Source organism: Zalophus californianus, chromosome 2 (genome assembly GCF_009762305.2).
Source record: "Zalophus californianus isolate mZalCal1 chromosome 2, mZalCal1.pri.v2, whole genome shotgun sequence".
NCBI classification, from domain to species: domain Eukaryota; kingdom Metazoa; phylum Chordata; class Mammalia; order Carnivora; family Otariidae; genus Zalophus; species Zalophus californianus.
Window position 1 is genome coordinate 62,343,956 of NC_045596.1, and position 24,163 is coordinate 62,368,118.

General features: G+C 38.2%; 1 protein-coding gene across 4 annotated transcripts in view; it reads right to left on the bottom strand.

Moving 5' to 3' along the window:
• Positions 1 to 23,930, bottom strand: part of CNOT6L (CCR4-NOT transcription complex subunit 6 like) — a 102,689-nt gene extending 78,759 nt beyond the window's left edge. Inside the window, exon 1 of one of the 4 annotated variants that reach the window (XM_027598656.2) lies at positions 23,587 to 23,930. Coding sequence is in view for 2 of the 4 variants with exons in the window: in XM_027598654.2 (XP_027454455.1) it covers positions 22,452 to 22,456 (5 nt within the window). In the remaining 2 variants the exon portion in view is untranslated. Of the gene's footprint in view, positions 1 to 22,381; positions 22,400 to 22,451; positions 22,571 to 22,741; positions 23,045 to 23,586 lie in introns of those variants that run through there. The other 3 variants (XM_027598658.2, XM_027598654.2, XM_027598655.2) reach the window with 3 other exon arrangements.
• Positions 23,931 to 24,163: the final 233 nt, after the last annotated feature.

A 24,163-nucleotide genomic window follows, 5' to 3' on the forward strand; every position in this document is an offset into this window, starting at 1 on the left:
TTTGTAGCATATGCCTATTTCTATGGCGCAAATACCCCCATGTGCTTTTGTGGTACAAAATTACCCATATTTTGAAAGGCAGGTTTCAAGCTGTCAACAGGATGCCCAGTAACAACATATCATTATACTGTATTTCAGAAAAAAGTAACCTCAAAATTATAACAGTGAGATATAGCAAAATAAGAAAATTATGAGTTTTCAGGACTTATTTCTAATATGGTTTAATTTCATGTTATGTAATTAAATTTTAATAGGTTGGATTCAATAACTGACTTCCAAAATTCCTGGAAAAATTAGCAACTGGCTCTTTCAAACCAGCCCAAGCCAACTCTAGCATACCACTAAGTATATAACATCCTGATTTCCCTCTCCTATAGATGCTCAGTTCCTTGGAATCAATTCTGCTTCACCAAAAAATTCAAATCAAACATCAACTTGCTCCATGTTGTACCTAGCAAAACAACTTCTACTCCATTTCCAAGGAGGTTCATTCATCAAGTAATAAGACATAGGAGTTGTTCTTTATGAGAATGCATACAACGTATTGTAGGAGAACAGAATTAAAGTTTTACAAATAGAAAGAAATAGATGATCATACACAGTCCAGGATTTTCAACCCTGGACAGCCTTTAAGAATGAAACAATATGATTCTATACAAGCTCTTCCATAAAGCTGAAGTGAACATTATGTAATATCAAAACCAGATAGCACATGAAACTTTTTTTAATTTTAGCAAATCAAATCTATAAATATATAAAAACGATAATACATCATGCCAAGTGGTGACTGTCTCAGGAATACAGGGGCTAACATTAAAAAAAAAAAATCAATATAATCCACTTATATTCAGACTAAAAAGCATTTGGAAAAATCCAACCACCATTCCTATTTAAGAAGAAAGAACTCTCATTTAAATAATAAAAGGGAATGTACTCAGCCTGATAAATGGCATCTATTAAAAAAAACTATAGGTCTCATCATACTTAATAGTTAATCTCTAAATGCTTTCCTGCAAAAATCAGGAACAAGGCAAGGATATCTGCTCTCACTTCTTTTCAACTTCGTACTGAATATTCTAGCCCACACAATTAGACAAGAAAAAAATGTAACAGGCATTGAGCCCAGGAGGAGGAATTAACTCATCTTTGATCTCAGACAACATGATTGTGTATATATACATGTAGAAAAGCCTACAGAGACTAGAAAAAAGATGCAAGAACTAACTAATAAGTTATTTAGCAAGGTTGCAGGATACAAGATAAATATATCCCCCCAAAATCTATTTTATTTTTATATACAAGTAACAAGCGATCAGAAACTGATTTTTTTTTTAAGTAGGCTTCACAGCCAGCATGGAGCCCAACACAGGGAATGAACTCATGACCCTGAGATCAAGACCTGAGCCGAGATCAAGAGTCTGATGCTTATTAACGAACTGAGCCACCCAGGTGCCCCAGAAACAAATTTTTAAATACTATTTACAGTAGCATCAAAAAGTATACAATACTTGGGGATTAATATAAAAAGAAATGTGGAAAAATAGCATAATGCATAAAACTTGTTAAATCACCAGGTTATAGACCTGAAACTAACATAACATTGTGTCAACTATATTCAAATTAAAAAAAAAAAGATGTGCAAAACCTTAACACTGAAAACCGTAACACATACTGACAAAAATTAAAGAGCTAAATAAATGGAGACATGCATCATCTTCATAGTACAGAGGATTCAACCCTGTTAAGATGTTAATTCTTCCCATACAGATCTACAGATTCAATGTAATAATTTCAATCAAATTCCAATGTAATTTTTATAGAAATTGACAAGCTCATTCTAAAATGTAAATGGAGCGGCCCCTGGTTGGCTCAGTCAGTGGAGCACATGACTCTTGACCTCAGGGTCATGAATTCAAGCCCCACATTGGGCATAGAGATAAAATCTTAAAAATAAATAAAATGTATATGGAAATACAAAGGACCTAGCTTTGAAAAGGAAAAGCAAAATTAAAAGCTTACACTACCTGACTTCAAAAGCTATTATAAAGCTATGGTAATCATGGCAATGAGATATTAGCAAAAAGATAAATAGATCGAGAGAACAGAATAGAGAGTCTAGAAGTAAATTCACATATATAAGGTCAATTAATTTTCAACAAAGGTGCCAAGGCAATTCAATAAGGGAAAGGATAATCTTTAATAAATAGTACTGGATCAATTACAGTGCCATATTCAAACAAATAAGCCTCAACCTTTACCTCACACCACATACAAGAATTAACTCAAAAAAATAACATGTATTAATTTATATGCCTTATTAATTCACTAGTAATCACAACTATTCTAGGTTGTAGGAGTTTTCATTATCTATTTTAGAGAAGCTGGAGGAACTGTAAATATAAACGCTAGAATTATAAAACATCTATATAAATTCTAAAACAGGAGAAAATAGTGATCTTAAGTCTAGCAAAGATTTCTTAAATAACAGAAAAGCATGATCCATATAACAAAAAATTGGTAAGTTAATTTTCATCAAAATCAAGAACTTTTCTTCTTTGAAAGGCATCAAAAAAAAAAAAAACAAAACAATCCACAGACTAGGAAAAAAAACATTTGCAAATCATACAATAAAAAGAATGTGTATCCAGAGGCACCTGGGTGGGTCAGTCAGTTAAGTGTCTGCCTTTGGCTTAGGTCATGATCCCAGGATCTTGGGATCAAGCCCCAGATGGGCTCCCTGCTCAGCGGGGAGTCTGCTTCTCCCTCTCCCCCTGTGACTCCCCCTGCTTGTGCTCTCTCTGTAAAATAAGTAAATAAAATCTTTTTAAAAAATTAATTAAAAACAATGTGTATCCAGCATAAACAAAGAACTCTTAAAATTCAATAATAAAACTTTTTCAACGGACAAAATATCTTAACATATAGTTCAAGAAAGAAGATATATGGATGACAAATAAGCACATCATAGGATGCTTAATGTGATTAGTCATTAGAGAAATGAAAATTAAACCACAATGAGATACCACCACATACCTACTAGAATGGCTAATATTAAAAAGACTGACCAGGTAAGAATGTGGAGCAACTGGAATTCTCGTACACTGAAGATAATGAAAAATAGTACAACTGTGGAAAACAGTTTCACAGTTTCTTAAATAGTTAAATATATACCTATATGACCCAGACATCCCACTACTAAATATTTACCCAACAAAAATGAAAACATATGTCCAAAGACTCAATTGATCTCTAATGTTCTTAGTTTTATCTGTAATAGCCAAAAACTGGAAGCAACCCAAATGTCTATCAACATGCTGGTAGATAAATAAATGTAGTAAATACAACAATGAAATATAACTCAGCAAGAAGGAATTACTTATTGATACACATGAGAACATGGACAAATTTCAAAATAATTTTGCTGAGTGAAAGAATACAATTTTTTAATCACTACCTTGTACACCTGAAACTACTATAACACAATATGTTACCTACACTGGAATTAAAATTTAGAAAAGAAAACAATTTTATTAATTTCAGAAAACTGATTCTTTAGGCAAACTGATTTTCAAAAACTTGATCTAGAAGCAGGGGAGTTAAGTAATAGGAGGTCCAAACAAGTATTCATTTTAAAATAGTCCAGCACAATTTCTATATTAAGAAGTTGGTAATTCAATTCTTTTTCTTCATATGAATAGCCTCCTCAGAAACCCCAAGGATAGACGGGTAGATGATAATATGGCTAGAGACCCAGGAATACCTACAGCCTACTACTATCATACCCTTAACACCCTGAATCCAAGTAACTACACAATGAATGGATTACACAATGACTCAGAAACAGTTCATTTTTCTGACATAGAAACAAATTTAATACCTATTACTGTGCAGCTGACTATTCAACAGAGATAATACAAGAGAAACCATGTCCCCATTTCTCTAATGAATTCTCACACTAGCAGTTCCTTTCTTTCATTTCCTACTTCCTCTCTAAAACAAATCCAAATAAATAAGAAAAAATGGTTTGGGTTTTTTTTGTTTATAATCTTACCTCCAAATTCACTGTCAGCCTAACTCAAAGAGTATACTCACATCCCTCTTAGAAAGACAGCTATAAGATATCCAGGTAAGCAAGAAAAAACCCACACAGATGAAGAACAAAGTTTCCACCCTGTTATATACTCAAGATGCTATTATGTAGTCAAGACAGATCTATCCAATACATCTGGCATGTGTTCAAGGATAAACATGGAAAGTCATTTTGTCTATTCTCCAGCATTCTCCTTAGCATACTGATCATCAAAGGTCACTGAATCTGACTGCGGCAAATTCTCATTTGAATTTTTTTCCCTACAGTAAACCTACTAAAGTTAAGTGGGAGAAGGAAAAAATAAAAGCAAGAGAACTATATTCACAAGGATGTCTACAATATCAGAAAGCTTACTTAAGCATTCTAAAACTTCTAATCATTAAGAAGTACTGCCCAAAGAAAAGTATTCTCCTAAATCAATTGGCTGTGCAAACTGAAAGATGAGTAAATACGAATCCACAGCATAGTCTGTGTCTTCAAGCCTACCAGAAATGAAAACATCTTTGCTGCTATAAACAAAGAGTAAATATGTTAAGAGTAAATATGTTCAGACTCGAGACAATTTGCAAGGGTAGCTGTAAAAAGATCACAGATCACCTAGATAAGCCATATTGTTAAAAAGCAAGCATATCAACAATTGATAGTTCTTATCAACCTTGACATATCCACTAGAAAAACTGGACTCAGCCAACATGTTTAAATGTGGAAAAAGAAAAAATCCTGAAGTAACATTTTTTTTTAAAGATTTTATTTATTTATTTGACACAGAGAGACACAGGGAGAGAGGGAACACAAGCAGGGGGACTGGGAGAGGGAGAAGCAGGCCTCCTGCTGAGCAGGGAGCCCGATGCAGGGCTGGATCCCAGGTCCCTGGGATCATGACCCGAGCTGAAGGCAGACCCTTAAAGAGTGAGCCACCCAGGTGCCCCCTGAAGTAACATTCTAATACTTCATACAAAATAAAATACTTCACCTTTTTCCTTCTTCTACCTTCCAATTTTAGGCTTTCCCTCTCTACTGAAATATCATCTGTGTATAAACTAAGACTATTATACTGCACCAAGAAAATATGAACACTAATTCAAGAAACTGGTTTCTGTTATTAGAAAACTGAATCTGATAGTATCAAAAGCTAAGAATCTAATGAATCTCTCCGCATAAGGAATAGCTTTTCTAATTATTTTAGCTTTTCTATTTCTTTAGAAAATAATTTAATTAAATCTTGACTGATATGAAAGTCTACAAGTAACCAAAATAACTATTCCCATACTTCCGACCTAAACCAAATAATACAATGCTTCAGAATTAGATATACTCAGGAAGAGATACACTTAAAAGGTGTTAAAACTAGTTTGACATTTCTGAGAAGCAGGGTTTACAATTTGGAAAAGCCATATCTAAATGTACAAGATTCCATTAAAAATAGCAGAGTAGGGGTGCCTGGATGGCTCAGTAGGTTAAACGTCTGACTCTTGATCTCAGCCCAGATCTTGATCTCAGGGTCCTGAGTTCAAGCCCCACATTGGGCTCCTTGTGGGGCGTCGAGCCTACTGAAATAAAATAAAAAGAAAAGAAAAGAGAAAAAAATAGAGTAAAACAGAAAAACCTTAGTAACCAAACTCTAAAACTTGATAAGGCACAAAGAAAAGCTCCATCCAGGAAGGGTTCCAAGGTGCCAGCATCTTAATTATGAAAGAATTTAAAAGGCAGGGCCAACGCTGACTCACATTGATCCAAAACAGATAGCATCAAACAACAGAGCTAATCCTTAACTTTTTGGCATGAATAAATGCCTAGGAGAGTACCACTCTACACATACAAATGACTGCCAAAAAAGTGGTGCTTTGTATTAAGCGGAAAAGGTTGGAAGGGAAGGGGTGTCAGCTTTAAAATAGTTCCGAAAATAGTTGCTTTATTAAAAGGATAAAGAATAAGAACTTACAAAGGCTTTCAGTCAAGCTTGGTTCCAGGAAAAGGATACTTTGGCCCTATGTGAAAGCAAAAACCAGCCATTGTAAAACACAGATATCCAGATTTTGTCGGCAAAAGGAAGAGCATTTATTGTTCATCATTTCCCACAAAGGTAGCAGAATCTTTAACTTGGATTCCTACTTTTTTCCTGGCAGGTAGATAACTCTGCAAAAGCAACAAAAAACAAACTAAATATAAAACTCTTCTGAATTTCAATCCTGAAGTCAAAATGCCAACTTGACAAACTCATCAAAGGTCACAGAGAAACAAATTTCCTGTTTTGTTACTTAAACTCATTACCTTCCTCCTAAGCTAACCAATACAGAATTTCCTTCTTGTTTTGAAGCTGACAAAATGAGGACAGTATACTTGCAACATACTAGGAACAGGCAGTTACCCAGAGTCAAGTAATAGAATTTGGTATCATTTTCTAAAACCCGGTTACATATAATCCATGTCTATTTTTTCTCCACTTGAGAAAAATCTAAATGAACATTTTTATTAGCAATTTTTAAAACCGTACTTTGAGGTTATTTTATAAGAAGAGGAAAAGAAAGTGTAATGCTTTATAAACATTTGTCAAAATTATTGCATTACAAACATCTGTCAAAAACCCATTATTTTTAATTATTAGAACTGTGTTCACTGTCCTAAAAACCTTATAGTCTAGGAAAGATAAGAAAATGTAAACAGTGATTACTGTATTATAAACATTTATGTATTTTCCATCTCTTTCTAAAATATACAAAGGATATATTACACTGTTTACAAATAATTGTAACTTAATGAAGAATGTGTACAAATTCCATAAAGGGCTACTAAGAAGAAAATCCAAGTGGAAAGGTAGTTCCTGACCCATCTAATGGATTAACTGTGAAATGTGCTATAAATACTGTAATTCTAACTAACAGTAAAAATGACCAAAACTTGTCTATAACTTATATACACATATACCATGTATTAGTATTGCAATCCCTGTCCTCTTACTAGCATCCTAACAATGAAAGAAAAAGGAAGAGAAAAAGGAAGAATTACAACTATTTTTCAAAGATATAAAAAATGATGGATAATGTCCCATACGCACTTATCATCCCTCATGTATGCTATATGGCTTTACTTAGTCTTCATCCTATTAAAATATGGCTCTCTCTCATCACTCCAATGAAAACTGTTCTTACTAAACATAAATGACAAAAAAAAAAAAAACCTAAATGACTTCAAGTTTACTAAATCAATTTTCAGTCCCCTTTTTAGTCAGCTCATCCTGTATGATTTCTCTGATTTTAAAAACTGAGGACCACCCTCTACTTCTTAAAACCTCCCCTCCTTATCTTCTGAATCAGATTAGAAAGAGGTTGAAGGAAGACAAGAGTTTGAGTGGGAGAGGTAAGAAAACATGTACAGAATGTCCAGTCTGTGTCCAGATACTGTGCTCAATGATTTGCACAGATTATCACATTTCATGTCACTAAAATTAAAACTACATGTTATTAATTCCCACTTTACCAATGAAGAAGCCGAAGAACAGAGAAGTTGTGAAACATCCAACATCTCACTGTTAATAAGTGACTAGAATGAAATTTGAATACACATGACTCCAACCACAAAATCCAAGATTCTTCTACTAAACTATGACAAATTTAATTCTAAACATTTATAGAGGAAAATGCAGAATAATAATCTTTTAATCTTGGGAGCGCACAAAACTTTTCTAAACAAGGTAAAGACCATAAGATTAAACGATACAAAAAAATTTAATGTCTATTCAGCAAAGAGCAAAGTCATATAATCAAAAGATCAAGAGGAAATGGGAGCAAGGTCTCTGTCATATTTATAATGGATAATGAGGTAATGTTTCTAATATATAAACAGCTTTTATAAATCAAATAAGAAAAAAAAGTAAACACCCCAATAGAAAAATTGAGAGTAAAGGTCATGATCAGGCAAATCACAAAAGACTGGCCAAAAAATAGTGAAAAGAAATACTATTAATCAAATAATTGCAAATTTTAAAAAAACATGGCTTGGGACACCTGGGTGGCTCAGACGGTTAAGTGTCTGCCTTCAACTCAGGTCATGATCCCAGGGTCCTGGGATCAAGTCCCACATCAGGCTTCCTGCTCCACGGGGAGCCTGCTTCTCCCTCTGCCTCTGCCTCTCTCTCTCATGAATAAATAAATAAAATCTTTAATAAAAAAACATACGACTTTATTATCAGAGTGGCAAAGATTAATAATGTGAATAAGAGTTTGGGGGAATAGGCACCCATTACACAGCTGATGTGAACAGCATTTTCTACATTTCTAAAGGGTAACCCAACAACATGTATCAAAAATTTGAAATGTGCAATCATTTTAATCCAGCAAGTCCACTTCTAGAAATTTATCCTTCAAAAAAGTGTGAAAGGGGGAGCCTAGTGGTTTAGTCAGATGAGCATCTGACTCTTGATTTGGGCTCAGGTCATGATCTCAGGGTCATGAGATCAAGCCCACATCGGGCTCCCTGCTCCATGTGGAGACTGCTTAAGATTCTCTCTCCCTTTCCCTCTGAGGCCCCCGTCTCTTAAAAATAAGTAAGTGTGGGGCGCCTGGGTGGCTCAGTTGGTTAAGCGACTGCCTTCGGCTCAGGTCATGATCCCGGAGTCCTGGGATCGAGTCCCACATCAGGCTCCCTGCTCAGCAGGGAGCCTGCTTCTCCCTCTGACCCTCCCCCCTCTCATGTACTCTCTCTCTCTCATTCTCGCTCTCTCAAATAAATAAATCTAAAAAAAAAAAAAAAAGTAAGTGTGAAGTGTACGTATGAATCTTTTCCCTGCATTACTGTTGATAACTGTCCAAGGTAAGGAAATAAATTGCCAATCGGTAAGGGACTGAATTATAGGACATCAATAAAATGAATTACAATTCAGGCATTAGAAAGAATAATGTGTGCAAATGTAAAATGCTGCCTCTGCTGTGAGAAAGTCTGTCAGTTTTCAAAGAATTAAAACAGAACTGCCATATGATCCAGTTATTACACTCTCAGGTATATAATCCAAGAGAACTGAAAACATATGTCCACACAAAAATGTGTATATGAATGTTCATAGCAGGATTATTTATAATACCCAAAAAGTTGAAACTACCCAAACATCTATCAGCTGATGAACAGAGGAACAAAATATAATATACCCATATGATGGCACATTACTCGGCCATAAGTAATGAAGTACTATTACATGCTACAACATGAAATAATCTTAAAAACACTGCACTAAGTGAAAGAAGCCAGACACAAGAAGTCACATACTGTATGATTCCACATATATTTAATGCCTGAACAGGTAAATCCGTAAGAGGAAAAGTAGACTTGTGGTCGCCAGCAGATGAAGAAAGGATAAGGTTTCTTTTAAGGGTGATGGAAATGTTCTAGAATTAATAGTGATGGTTCACAACACAGTGAAATACTAAAACCACTAAAGTGTATACGTTAAAACAGTGATTTTTTATTGTGGTGATCTCACTTTTTAAAAAATGCTATCAATATTTTAAAAGCATGAGGCATATCTACTGATGGAAAAAATGACAATATGCTGTTAAATCAGAAAACAAATGTAAAAAATAGTATATAGAATCATTCTATTTATATATGTTTATGTGGTTATATACACACATATTGCCCAGAAACACATAATTGTTCAATACTACAGTCTTGATCTCTATGAGATAGGATGACCAGGAAATTATGCCCTTCAGTATTTTTTTATATAAGGAACATGTACTTCCAAAAGCAGACATGAAAAAGTATTGCCATGTGAAAAAAAAAAAAGACAGTACTATGACAAAAATACACAAAATAGATGGAAACCAGGAGATAATACAAGCAAAGATTACTAACCTGAGGTCCATAAACCTCAGGAAATCTATAAATTTGCATGGGAAAAAAAATTACATCACCACCTTCACTAATGTCTAATGAAAATTTAGTACCTCTTTCAGTAAGAACTAAAACACCTATCATGATATTAGCAGTAACTGTGATTTTGGTCATTAACACAAGTTATATTTTCATATCGCATTATAGTTGTTACAGATATCTCAAAATATCATCTGTATGTACAACTTCAAAATTATGATAGTTATTATACTCACTACTAGATCTTGTAATTTAAATGTATTGATAAAGAGGCACATTATTAATATATCACAAATTTGTTTCTATACATTTCAGTATTTTAATGTAACAGGTTCCTTTTTAACCTTATTTTCTTTCATTCACTTAAAATCATATTCTAAAAAGGCTCCAGCCTTCTCCAGTCTGCCAAAGGGTCGATAGCACCAAACATCCACCTATATCCAAATATACCAGTCATCCATTAGAGGCAGGAAGGAACACCAATCATGAGGATATTCTAATTATTCAGGCATAAAGCAATTAGGGCCTAAATCCAGGGAAAAACCAAAATCATTCCAATTTTAATCAATTTGTCTAACACAGAATTCATAATTTTCCTCCCCAAATTATCTCCCCCTCCTTCTGATTTCTCAGTCATCTCTGACTTCTTCCTTCATATTTAATCACCAATGTCACTTTATTTTTATTTTTTTTTAAGATTTTATTTATTTATATATTTGACAGAGAGAGAAAGAGCACAAGCAGGCAGAGCAGCAGACAAGAGGGAGAGGCAGACCCAGGCGCCCCACCAATGTCACTTTATTAAAAGCTCCAGCTATCCCAACTGACACAGATTTCTTGCCTTATCACTTCATATTTTAACTCTTTAAAAAAGAGCCTCCCTCCTTCCATTCTGATCTCAACTGATTCTACATACCTCAACCAGATAATCTTCTTAATAATTATTCCAGGGGCACCTGGGTGGCTCAGATGGTTAGGCGTCTGCCTTCGGCTCGAGTCATGGTCCCAGGGTCCTGGGATCGAGCCCCACACTGGGCTCCTGGCTCATCAGGGAGTCTGCTTCTCCCTCTCCCTCTGCCTCTCCCCCTGCTCATGCTCTCTCTCTCTCTCTCTCTCTCTCTCTGTGTCTCAAATGAATAAAATCTTTAAAAATAATAATAATTATTCCAACCTGCTCAAAAGCACTCAATGCTACCAATGTGTTTAAGTCATATTGGCAACTGTGAGATTCTAAAACCCTATTTGCAGTTACTATTAATCAAAAGTAATATATTGCTATGTCCTATGAAGTATCATGTAAAACAACATTATAACAAAATTCAGGCATTAATAAGAGAACCTCAATTTATAGATGTAAAAGACTGCTTGGCTGCTCTAGAGTTGAACATAGGATAAAACTAAAATTCTTGGGCGCCTGGGTGGCTCAGTTGTTTACACGACTGCCTTTGGCTCAGGTCATGATCCTGGAGTCCCGGGATCGAGTCCCGCATCGGGCTCCCTGCTCAGCGGAGAGTCTGCTTCTCCCTCTGACTCTCCCCCTTCTCATGCTCTCTCTTTATCATATCTCTCTCAATAAATAAATAAAAATCTTTAAAAAAAAAAACACTAAAATTCTTTATCTAGGCATTCAAACCCCTCCCTAATAATCACATTCCAATTTGCCTTATCAGCCTCCTTGTTGTCACTGAACCTCTGGAAGCTAACCAGAAATTAACTAAATTTCCCTCTCAAACTTGAACCTGGACTTCCTTTCTGTTACTACATATTTTTTGATGTCATTTCTACCATTTGCAATGCCATTTGATTATTCATGCATTTATTAAACAGTAACTAAGCCCCTAATATATACTAAACACTCAGTACACTGATACACAGTAGGGGTTTAACCCCTACAAACAACTTGGGCTACAAAGTAAGGTATCTCTGCCCTTAAAAACTCACAGTTTAATGGAAAAGTAGAAATAGAAACCAGGTAAATACAAAACAATATGGTAAATGTTATGAAAAAAGAATGCACAAGATGCTAGGGAAGCAGAGAGAAAAAACATGAAACAAAGACTGGAAGTATCATCAGGCAAGATTTCTCAGAGTAGGAACAAGCTAAGGTGAATTATTAAAAAAAGTCAATGAGCTCATCAAGTGTAAAGTATTGTAGGCACATACAAACCATAAACCAAGCTATAAGTTACTCAGTATGACAAGTGTAGGGAATATGTTCAGGAGAGTAGAGTAATAAAATGATAATACTGGAGAAGTACACAAGGACAAGATCATGATGGGTCTTACACATAATCCTATGAAATCTCCACTTCCTTCTAAAGAAAGTAAGCAGCAGCAGGATATCCTGGAAAGTACACAGGTTTAGGAATTCCAATGACCTAAATCTGAATTTGAGCTGTCATTTCCTTGTTATGTGAGTTTCATCAAATTTGCCTCTCTGAGCTTCAGTATCCTCAACTATAAAATAGGGATTAATAATAGCAATTTTGCCAGGATTCTAACAAGAATTCATGTAAATCTCCTAAGAGAGGTCAGCAAATTACAGCTTGGCTTGCCAGCAATTAATGGTTTTACATTTTTAAAGGACTGTTAAAAAAATAATAAAAACTACAACAAAAAACAAAGAATATAGGACAGAGATCTTAATGTGATCCACACAAAGCCAAAATATTTACTATATAAGGCCCTTTACATAAAACACCAACTCCTGCCCTCAGCACATAGTATGCAACCAAAAAATAGTAACTATTACTATTATTGAAGGATTTTAAGAAGAGAACTTAAGCAGTGTCAAATGAATTTTTGCAAGGATTTCTCTGGTGACAAAACGTATACAAAGGAACAGAAGTTAAAGGAGCAATAATGGACGCTGCAGTGTTCCACTACCTTTTCCTTTCCTTCCTTCTCCTAACCAAAAAGGAGAGATCTTTATCCTTGTAGATTACAAACTGGTATGTACTCTATGTTATAGCACTTAATGGTCTTTGTCAGCATATTCTGCTTACACTTGCTATTTATCAGGGCTTAAATCCCTTATATGTATAAGTAGTTCAAGTATTCTGGAGTCAAACAGATCCTATTCTAAATACTGATTTCACCAATATTTAAGACTTGTTATTAACTTGTATGGATCCTAATAATAAGAAACAGTACTATCAGTTCCAAGTTTTGTTTTTTATATGGATGTGCCACATACTACTGTTCTAAGTACTTTATAGATATACCTGATTTAATCCTCACAACAACCCTGCAAGATAAGAACTATTATCATCTCCCTATTACAGATGAGGAAACTGAAATATGGTGTAGGGAGTTTCCCCAAGAGCTAGGAAGTGAAGAATCTAAGGGCTCACATTATTAACCACCTACAGAATGAGAATCATACTCCACAGGATTTTCAGGAAAACTAGTTCAGATTACTATTTAAAGGGAAGGAGATGGCTTTTCACAGTCCTTAGTTCTCAGCAGTCCAATAAATACCCGTTCCACTTCCTAGTAAAAATGATTACCTTCCAAACTTTTTATTGCCCAGAACCCTGAATACAATAGTTGGTAGCCAGCTGAAACTTAGTATTTATTAAGTGAGGTATACTTTAAAGTGATTAAAATTCTTGTACTGTTTCAAGATCATATTCTGTATATTCACAATGTATTATTTCATAAATTACAGAAGATTGCGCTGACATGAACCTATAGCAGAACATACTCTTGCCCGTTTTTTGGTTTTAAATTTAAACATGATCAGACAGCAAGAAAGTCTTTGTATAAAGAGACATTACAGTTAGTATAGCCTATATTTAGTTCTATTCTCTTAGTAGTATTTGTAACTGGTATTATATAACTCTGATCTATGTTACTCATTTAGGGAATCTAAGTAACGTGGGAAGAGAAAAAGATTCTAAACTGTAAGATTACAGAGAGGTTCTCTCTGCAGATGAATATAAGAAGATAAAGTGTTATAACTTCTACTTTGTGTCACCAATTAGTGTCACTAATTTCTACTGTTAATAAACAATATGAAAGCCCCAAAATACCTGGCATCTATTCAGTATTAGTCCCTCACAAAGCAAAGTGAACTACTTATTTCTTCAAAAAAATTAAAAATTTTTCTGTAAAGAGATTTTAATGTGATCTGAAAAAAAATGAAATGTATCCTGCTACAAAAGAGAATACAGAACAAAAAATCTATTACCACTTACTAATTTTGACTTGTAAACAGGAAGATTCTGGCTAATCCAAAGTTATTTAACTTCTGTGATGTATAACATGGGACAGAAATAAGTCTTTTTTAAAATATTTATCTAATCAGAATGTAGCTGCATGGACACACAATTGAAGTTCCAAAAATTAAAGGGTAATAATCACATCAAATGAAACATAACCTTACTTTGCAGAACAAAATTCCCAAGAAAGCTAACAAGTTTTTTAGAAAACTTACAAAAACAAAACCATTCATGCTGAAATAATTTGGGAAAAAGTCAGTTAACAACCAGGTTCAAAATAAATATGGAATTCTTCATTAACTACACCCTCGATAATCACAAAAATGTGTTCCCATCTTTTTTATCCTATGGTTAGCTCTTCATTTATGGTTTAGTATTCTGCTTAACTGTGTCCCCCTCCAAACTAGCTATCAATGTAATCAGAAAAAAAAAAATCCTCACATTGTTTTTATTAAACGTTTTTTGAAGAGAAACAATATTCTCCACTACTCAAGAAAGCTGAATTATTCAGAAAATCTTCAGTAAAGGATTAATCCCCTCCAAATGTGTATATGGATCAATGGGAAGGCAATTAGAGAACATTAAAGGAGTACGGAGGGGAGGAAATAAGGGAGAGGGAAAAGAGGGTGGTGAAAGCTAGCTCCTCTCTCTCAAACAAGTTAAGCATTATTACCTGCCTCTCAATACTGGACACAGTATCTTCACTTTTGTAATCCATATTTCATACTACCCTCAAAACTCAACCCTAACACCCCAGAACCCCTTCATGAGAGAAACACTCAACAAACTAGAAATAGAACTTCCTCAACCTAACAAAGAGCATCTATGAAAACCCCACAGCTAACAACATACTTAATAGTGGAAGATGAATGCTTTCCCCCAAGATCAGGAACAAGACAAGATTATCTGTTCTTGACACTTCTTTTCAACAATGTACTGGAGGTTTCAGCCAAGACAATTAGACAAGAAAATGAAATAAAACGCATCCAGATTGGAAAAGAAGTAAAAACTATCTTCACTGATGACATGACCCTTGTTATACAGAAAATGCTATGTAATGAACTAAAATAGTATTAGACCTGATAAACAAATTCAGCAAGGTTGCAAGACACAAGATCAAGAGAAAAAATCAATTGTATTTTTATACACTTGCAATGAACCCCCCAAAATTAAGAAAATAATTCCATTTATAATAGCATCTAAAAGAATAAAATATTTAGGAATAAATGCAGTAACTTAGACTCTGAAAACTGAAAAATACTGTTGGGGGAAAAAAATCAAAGAAAATCTAAATAAATGGAAAAGACTTAGTATTGTTAAGATGGCAATGCTCCCCAAATTATCTACAGATTTAACACAATTCCTATCAAAATTCCAGCTGGCTTCATTGTAGAAATTGACAAGGTGATCCTGAAATTCATATGGAAACAGGAAATCCACCAAATAGCTAAAACAATCTTGAAAAAGAACGAATTTGGAAGATTTCCCCTTCTCAATAATAAAGCTATAGTGGTCAAGACAGTACTTGGTATAATGAAAATCAAACAAATCAATGGAATTAAACTAATTCCAGAAATAAACCTTCAAGTTTATAGTTAACTGATTTTCCAGAGGCATGACAAAACAATTAAATGGGCAAAGAACAGTCTTTTCCACAAATGGTACTGGGACAACTAGGTATCTACATGCAAAAAACATAATGTTAGACTCCCTACATCGAGGCATATGCAGATATTAACTCAGATGGATCATAAATCTAAATATAAGTGCTAGGGCGCCTGGGTGGCTTAGATGGTTAAGCGTCTGCCTTCGGCTCAGGTCGTGATCCCAGGGTCCTGGGATCGAGTCCCGCATTGGGCTCCCTGCTCCTTGGGAGCCTGCTTCTCCCTCTGCTTCTCTCCCTCTCTCTCTCTCTCTGTCCCTCATGAATAAATAAATGAAATAAAATAAAAAAAAGAATATAAGTGCTAAACTAAAAAACTCTTAGCACAAAACAGAAGCATAATCTCCATGACCTTAGATTAGTAAACAATTTTCTTAGATATGACACCAAAAGCACAAGCAACAAAAAATTAAACTTTCGGGGCACCTGGGTGGCTCAGTCGTTACGGGTCTGCCTTTGGCTCAGGTCACCAAGCCCCACATTGGGCTCCTTGCTCCCTGGGAAGCTTGCTTCTCCCTCTCCCACTCCCCCCTGCTTGTGTTCCCTCTCTCGCTGTGTCTCTCTCTGTCAAATAAATAAATAAAATCTTTAAAAAAAATTAAACTTTCATCAAAATTTAAAACTTTCATTCTTTAAAAAGACATCATCATGGCAGTGAGAGGATAACTCACCAAGTTTGGGGGAAATATTTGTATCTATAAGATACAAAAGACTGTTACAACTGAGTTATCAAAAGATAAATAACAACTTAAAAATGGGCAAAGGATTTGAATACATACCTCTCAAAAAATATATATACAAATGGCCAATAAACAAATGAAAAGACACTCAGCATCTTTAAGGAAATGCAAATCAAAACTGCAGTGAAATAACTAACACTCAGTAGGAGAGCTATGATCAGCTATAATCAAAAAGATAGTAACAAACGTTGGCAAGGATGTGGAGAAACCGGAGCCCTCATACACTGCTGGTAGGGATGTGCAATGGTGAGGGTACTTTGGAAAACAGAAGTTCCTCAAAAGTTTAAATACAGAGGCACCATGGGGCACACCTGGCTGGCTTGGTCAGTAGAGCATGCGACTCACGATCTCAAGGTTTTGAGTTCGAGCCCCACACTGGGTAGAGTCTACTTAAAAAATAAAATCTTTAAAAAATAAAGAAAGAGAAAATAAACACAGAGGCATACAATCCAGCACTTTTACTCCTAGGCATATACCCAAGAGAACTGAAACTATGTACGCAAAAACTTGTATATGAATGTTCATAACTGAATTATTTATAATAGCCAAAAAGTAGAAATAACCCAAATGTCCGTTAGCTGATAAACAAAATGTAGTATATATGCATACAATAGCATATTATGCAGCCATAAAAAGAATGAAATCAATATGGATGAAACCCTGAAAATGGGGTAAGTGAAACAAGCCTGTAATGAATGACCACATATTACATTAAGATTCCATTTGTATGAAATGTTCAGAATAGGCGAATATAGTCAGAAAGCAGATCAGTGATTTCCTAGAAGTTAAGGGTATGGGAGTATGGCGGGTACTCTTAAAGGATATAGGATTTATATCTCGGGTGATATAAATGTTCTAAAATTATGATGCTGGCTGCACAACTGTGAATATACCAAACACCACTGAGTTACATATTTTAAATGGGCTACTTCTATGGTAAGTGAATTCTATCTCAAAAAAACTGTTACCAAAAAAACCCTCCCAATTTTTTAAGTAGTCCCTGACCCACCCACCATCCCATTTCATGTTACTCCCTCAGAATGTCTGCGAACAGCTTATACTGTAGTGACTTGCGCTTGTTCATTCATTGTTTTGAAATAACTGAATTATATGTTTTATCTCCTTTCCTCATAACCTACAAGCTTTGCAAGGGTTTCTTCTACTTCTTTCGTACGTTAGAACCAAGTGTAAGAATGGGCCCTCAAATAAGGGCTGGAATTTTCAAAATGCATTAAAAATATATACCATGGAGTAGTTAACAAGACTACTCAAAAGACTTCCTTTAGGGGTGCCTGGGTCGCTCAGTCCTTAAGCGTCTGCCTTCAGCTCAGGTCACGGTCCCAGGGTCCTGGGATCAAGCCCCGCATCGCATGGCGATGCTTGGCGGGAGGCCTGCTTCTCCCTCTCCCACTCCCTCTGCTTGTGTTCCCTCTCTCACTGTCTCTCTGTCAAATAAATAAATAAAAATCTTAAAAAAAAAAGCTTCTTTTGGAGGAATACAGATATATATAAAATTCCTCAGATCTTTAACCCAACTGTTCAGAATAAAAATACGTGGAGAACACAGAGCTAAGGTTTCACATTACAATAATCCTACGTAATGGAAGAATGTTATGATTTAATTAAAATTAAAGTTGCCCAGAGATAAAATTCATTTAATATACTAGAGGCTCACTGTTAGTGCAGTTAAAGAAAGTTGTAGTATTTTCATCATGAAACATGAGCACAAGTTAATAATTAAACCTTTGTTGTTTATTTGACGATTTTATTGTTGAGCGAAGTCTCACATATATTAAAATGACTTTAGAATTACAAAAACAGCAACAGCAAACAAGAAAACATAGTAAGGTCCACCTAAATATTTCCTTAAAGTATTAAGTAATAATAACATTTTATCCTAAAGAGAGAGTTAAAATTCAAAACTGTGTTTCCCATGGAACTGTAACACAGAAACTGAAATTCAAAGTCAATTGATTTCAAAGTACAAAGAGAAAAACTCAAAGAGCCGAAACCAGTAGACCACAATGACGGTTGATAACTAGATAGTAAAGGAGAGACCTACTAAAGGTTATAAAATCCAATTGTTATGTTCTCTGTAAAATTTGTATCTTTAAATAGCTAGATTTCACTTGTCATTCAAACTCCTCATAGGAGAGAGCTCTTCCTCCTCTTGTGGCTTTAACTCCTTCAAGTATTATAACTCACCTTTTTGACATAATTTCATAAATATACGCTACCATCTAAAACAACATCATGAAATGCCCCAAGCCGTCCACCATCTGGGGACTACATTCCCATCCCCCTTGCATTCAAATAAGGCTCTGTGACAAATTCTCACCAGTCCAATGTGGACAGATGTTTGTCACTTTAAGTCTGGGAGTTCTTAAGAAATGGCCTGTAAGTAACACACAAGGCTCCAAAGCCCTAAAGAATGCTAGAGCCATAGATGTTAAGGAGTGTGGGTCCCTCAGATACCACATGGAGGAAAGCCACAAGCCTGCTAACCAGGAGCACCTGCACAGAACTGTTACATATGAGCAAAATACAAACTTACATGTGTTAAGCCACTGAAATTCTGGTGTATTTATTACCCTAATTAGCATTATCCAAAGTAATACATGCACAAAGTCTTATGTATTTCAATTCCCCCCAAAGACATTTGTAAGGGCTATTTTGGAAAGATTGTTTAAAAGCTCTTTAAGTAACATTAAATTTTAAAATCTAAACAATTTTCCACCTTAATTTTGTTGTAACATAATTACTTTAAACAATGATAGCAATGAGCAGTTCCACTGTTAATAAATTTTACTGTCCAGATGTCTTAATATTTTATTTTAGTTCAGTGTATTTTCATAATTACAAAGAAATGTTTTCCTCAATTTTCCCAAATTAAAAAATTATGAAGTGCTTTAAAACATTGTAATTCATGTCTAATTTGTAATATCTAATATATACTTAAAGGCAAAATTCACTATTTTACTGTTCTTAAAGTATTAAAAATTATCCATAATTTCCGTGTATTTCTTTATTTTATTATCATCTATAATTCTTAAGGTAAGAATTCTTCCTTTAAATATAACCATATGGCAGATAACTCTGTTCATTGTAAATGCACACATGCCCGTAAGACACATACTTTAACAAAACCATGACATTTTGCATTCTAATAAAGTTCTCCCTACTGGGCTTCATAAAAGTGTTAAAATTTTAGTGCTTTACAGGTTTTTTTTTAAAAGTTTAACATTGCTGATAAAAATAAGGCCTAACTGGGAAACCTGGCATTAGTAAACAGATAGTACAAACTTAACCCAATGAAACTCCTCCCACATTCTCTTCACCCTGCCTTCACGAAAAAAGAAAAAAATCCTTCTTTAACCTCTCCATTGCCTTTAAATTCTGTATTTTTTTCCCACCACAATACAATTAAAATTGAACAGCACATTTACTACTCCACACAGAATAAAAATGGAAAACTATTGAAAGCTGACTGAGGATTTTTCCTTAAACCATTCAGGAAAATATTCCAAGAGGTTTTTGTTTACCAAATTAGTCAACATAAACTAAAAGAGTTACACAGCAATTTTCTGGGCACTATTCTTTGTGAATCTATAAGGGTAAACTATAGTTTCTTGATCCATTTTAATGCTTGATTGTACTGGAACATATATGTGCTACATAACAGTGTGAACAATTTTTTCCAGGACTACATAGAATTCATAAAGAACAGGGAAACTGGGAGATGCCTATTCAAAAATATGGGGGTAAAAATGTATGACTAGACAGTCTATAAACTAATATACTAGGCCACTTTAATGACAGTCTCATTTCTAGGAAAGACACAAAATACAACTTAAAATTGTTTATATATACCTTATGTATTATCAAAGGACTCTGCAATGTTCTATTGTCTTGATTTTTAACCTACAGTTACATAATATTGCTCTCAATTATCAAATGGGTATTTGTACTTCTATACATGTTTTTCAGTGCCCACAATCAGGGCCGCAGGAGGAGGAATATTTAACTAAGCAACTACTATGTGCCAAACATGTTTTCTCATTCTACCTCCAGGACAATCTTACTATAAATGTATTATCTACTTGTTACAAATGAGAAAATTGAGGTTTATAGACATTAGGTAACTTGCTAAGGTCAAACAGCTAAGAAAAATGGCACAGCCAGAGTTCTGAGGTCTGTAAAACAAGTCCTTTTTTCCACTAAACTACATACGTTGTTTTTCCAGCAGTGGTCATAGAAAACAGCTCTCCACTCCTATTCTTCCCTCCACTCTTGTTCCCAGTGAACAGCCTGGAACATTTCTTTGTGAGACCAGTTTAGAAACAGAGCTATCTGGCCTTTATACAGAGCATGGTCTGCAAAGATCCCATCTGTATCATGACTTTATCCATAGGGTTTTAGCTAGATGAGCTTACTAAATGCAAACGGAAAGAGGGTGGAGTAAAGTAGAGCAAATAATTACCCAAATACCATTTCTATTTGGGTCTACAATGCACTGTACACCTATTGGCAGCTTTATCTTTATAGTTCCGTTTTGCTTAGACTACCCTCAAAATAGCTTCCCAGGAGCACACACTGGGTAGACAATAAAGGCTACTCGATCTAGGTTCTGGAGATTCTGAGTGAAAACTTGTTTGTACGTGACTATCCTGATTGACAATTAAGATAAGTAGGGGCAATACGGTAGTAAAATGTAGTACTGTGCTTCCAACGTGTACAAACGGCTCAGCCAAACTCCTGAACACAATCCATCTAAACAGCTAAAGAGGCCGAGTTAAGGACGATGACAGCTACAGTAACTTCCTCTTCCTCACCGACCTCCTCAGCTCGGCGCGTACACGCCTTTCCCCCTAGGAGGCAGGATAAAACAATTTCAAATGCACAAAATCGATCCAATCCCACCAACACCACAGGACAGGGAAGCCAGGCTCCATTTCTTCCCCCGCCTCTCAAGAAAAATGTTTTCTTAAAAATTGCATACATATTATCCAAGAGAAAATATCTGCAACGAAAACTGAAAACGTGTACTTAGTCTCTCCACCCAGCCTTCAGAGAAAGACGAAGGGAAGGGATCTCAACACCGCGTATTCCCGAGATTTTACTGCTTTGATTCACTTTCCCTCGGGTCCCACCGCCGGCTAGGGGAAGAGCTTGCAGTTCGAACGCCAAAATCTGCCTTCGCCTCTCCTCAGCAGACGCGGAGGCGGCCGAGGCGACTGCAATCGGCGCGTTCCGCCTCCGACCCTCACCTGCCCAGGCCTGAGGCAGCGCCCTGGGCCCCCGCGGGCCCGGCGTCCCGGGAGGCGTCCCGGGAGGCTGGCGGGAGGCTGGCGCGCTGGCGGGCGGGCGCCGAGGCGGTTAGGCCGCGCTGCAGGCCGGCGCGCTTCCTGCCGGGCCCCGGGAACAGCGGCGCGGCCCCGACCCGCGGCTCTCCCGGCCTGGCTGCTGTGCGCGTGCCGCACACACACTACCCTCCCCGGCCGGGCCGAAGCCGAGAAGCTCTCACCTGCGAGGCACCGGAGCCTCGGCCACAAAAAGGGAGGGACACGCCACTCGGGGGGTCCCAGACACACGAAATCCGCCCCCAGAGTCCCGGGCCCTGGGCGCGGAGCCCCCCCCCAACACACACACACACACACCCCGGAACCTTCGCCGCCTCCGACAGCGACGCGGGTCAACCCCACACCCGACACACACCCACTCGCTCTGGGTCCTCAGGCAGCCTCCCCGCCCGCCAGAGTCCCAACTCGCACACCCACACTCGCATTTGTCCCTCTCCCACCTCATTTCCCCGGGGACACGCTCCTCTTCCCACCATTCTCGATCTACTAGGAGGCACAAAAACACTTTACCTCATTCTCTTCCTCTGGCCCAGGAGGGGCAACAGCAGCCATTTCCCCCCGGCACGGGAAACACACACACACACACACACACAAACACGCGCGCGCGCGCACCAGGCCCCCACAGATGCTTCCCCTCCGAAGCCGCAGACGCAAACACAAACACCCACGGGCGGGCCTCGCTCCCGCCCGCCCCGAAGGGAAGCCGCCGCGACAGGCAGGGCCCGCACCCCGCTCGCGGGCGGACGGGCGCACAAGGCGCCCGGGCCTGGGGTCGCGGAGGGCCTGCGCCCCCTCCTCACCTGCATTCAGCGCGCCGGGGTCCGGGCGGCGACGGCGGCGGCGGCGGCGGGGCGGCTGCTGCTGGTGCTGGTGCTGCGGCGGCGGGGGAGGCGGCGGCGGCGGTGGCGGCGGGGCTGAGGGCAGCAAAGACATGCAGGCAGCCCGCCGGGGGGAGAGGCACCGGCCGGAGGGGACGCGGGGCGGGCGGGCCGGGCCGGGCCGCCTGAGGAACAGCAGAGGCGGCGGCGAAGAGGACGGCTGACGGGAGCGAGGACACGGACTGGGGGCGGGGAGGGGGACGAGGGCCGCGCCGCCGGGTTTCAGGAACGGTGACCCTGGGCGCTCAGGAGAGGCCCCGCGGCCGCCGACGCGAAAGCCCCCTGCCGGAGGAAGCGGCGCCCCCGCAGCCTCCGAAGCCTCGGCTATTACTCCGAGAGCGGCGCAGAACCTGGCCTTGGCCTTGGCCTCCTGGCGCTGGGGCTGCCGCCGCTGCGGGGGTTGCTGCTGCGCCTGCTGCTGCTGCCGGGCCCAAGGCTGCCGCACAGAGACGCCAGCTTTCGGTGCCTTCGCTCTCGCTCACACACGTTCACACCCCCGAAGGCCGGGGGAGAGGCGTCCGCGCGATATCGGTACTAAGATTAATAACAAGGTGCAGAGAGTGCGAGAAGGAGGAGGGTTGATTGACGTGGAGGGGCTGGCGAGAGTCAGTCACTCCCCTGCGCGGGGGGGTGGGGGTGGGGGTGGGGGAAGGAGGCGGAGCTCCAGCGCCGCGACTCGGCCCCGCCCCCTGGTCACCGCGTTTGGTCTTGGCGCGCGTGCGCGCGTGGCTGCCCGGAGTCTTACCCATTTTCTCCTTTACCCTTACCGCTTTTTTACTCTCTTTTCTTGGCTTGAGTGACGAGCGGAACTGGGAAGACAGGTAGGGTATCAAACATCCACGTCCACAAAGCCATGGTGGGGAAGAGACTGGCGAACCCTCCTCACCCTGTGTTCGTGCCTGGACTCGGCGCTGTTTACTGCATGCTCGCCAGAGGCTGCCTGACTGCGAAGCTGAGCGCTGGTCTGGGTAGCTAATGAGACGCCAGGTGAGGTGAAATGACGGAAGGAAAGGTTTCCTGACATCTTCGATGGGTTTTTTTGGCTTTTTTTTTTTTTACATATAACATCTGTAAGTTGTGTCGCGAAAGGTAAATAAAAGAACCTGTGACGCTCTGCGTTAATCCCCTTCCTTTTTATTTGCTAATTCTCCCTTCTCGCGATAGAATTACGTTCGTTTGGCAGTGCCCCCCCCCATGAAAACATCAAAACGTAAACGAGAAAGATTAATGTTTACTTGGTGAATGTGGCCTTGACATTTTAAGTTTCTGGGGATTAATTATGTTTTTGTGGATCAGCTTCTGCTTTTTACCACCGGTAGTCCAAAAATTATACCAACTCTAGAG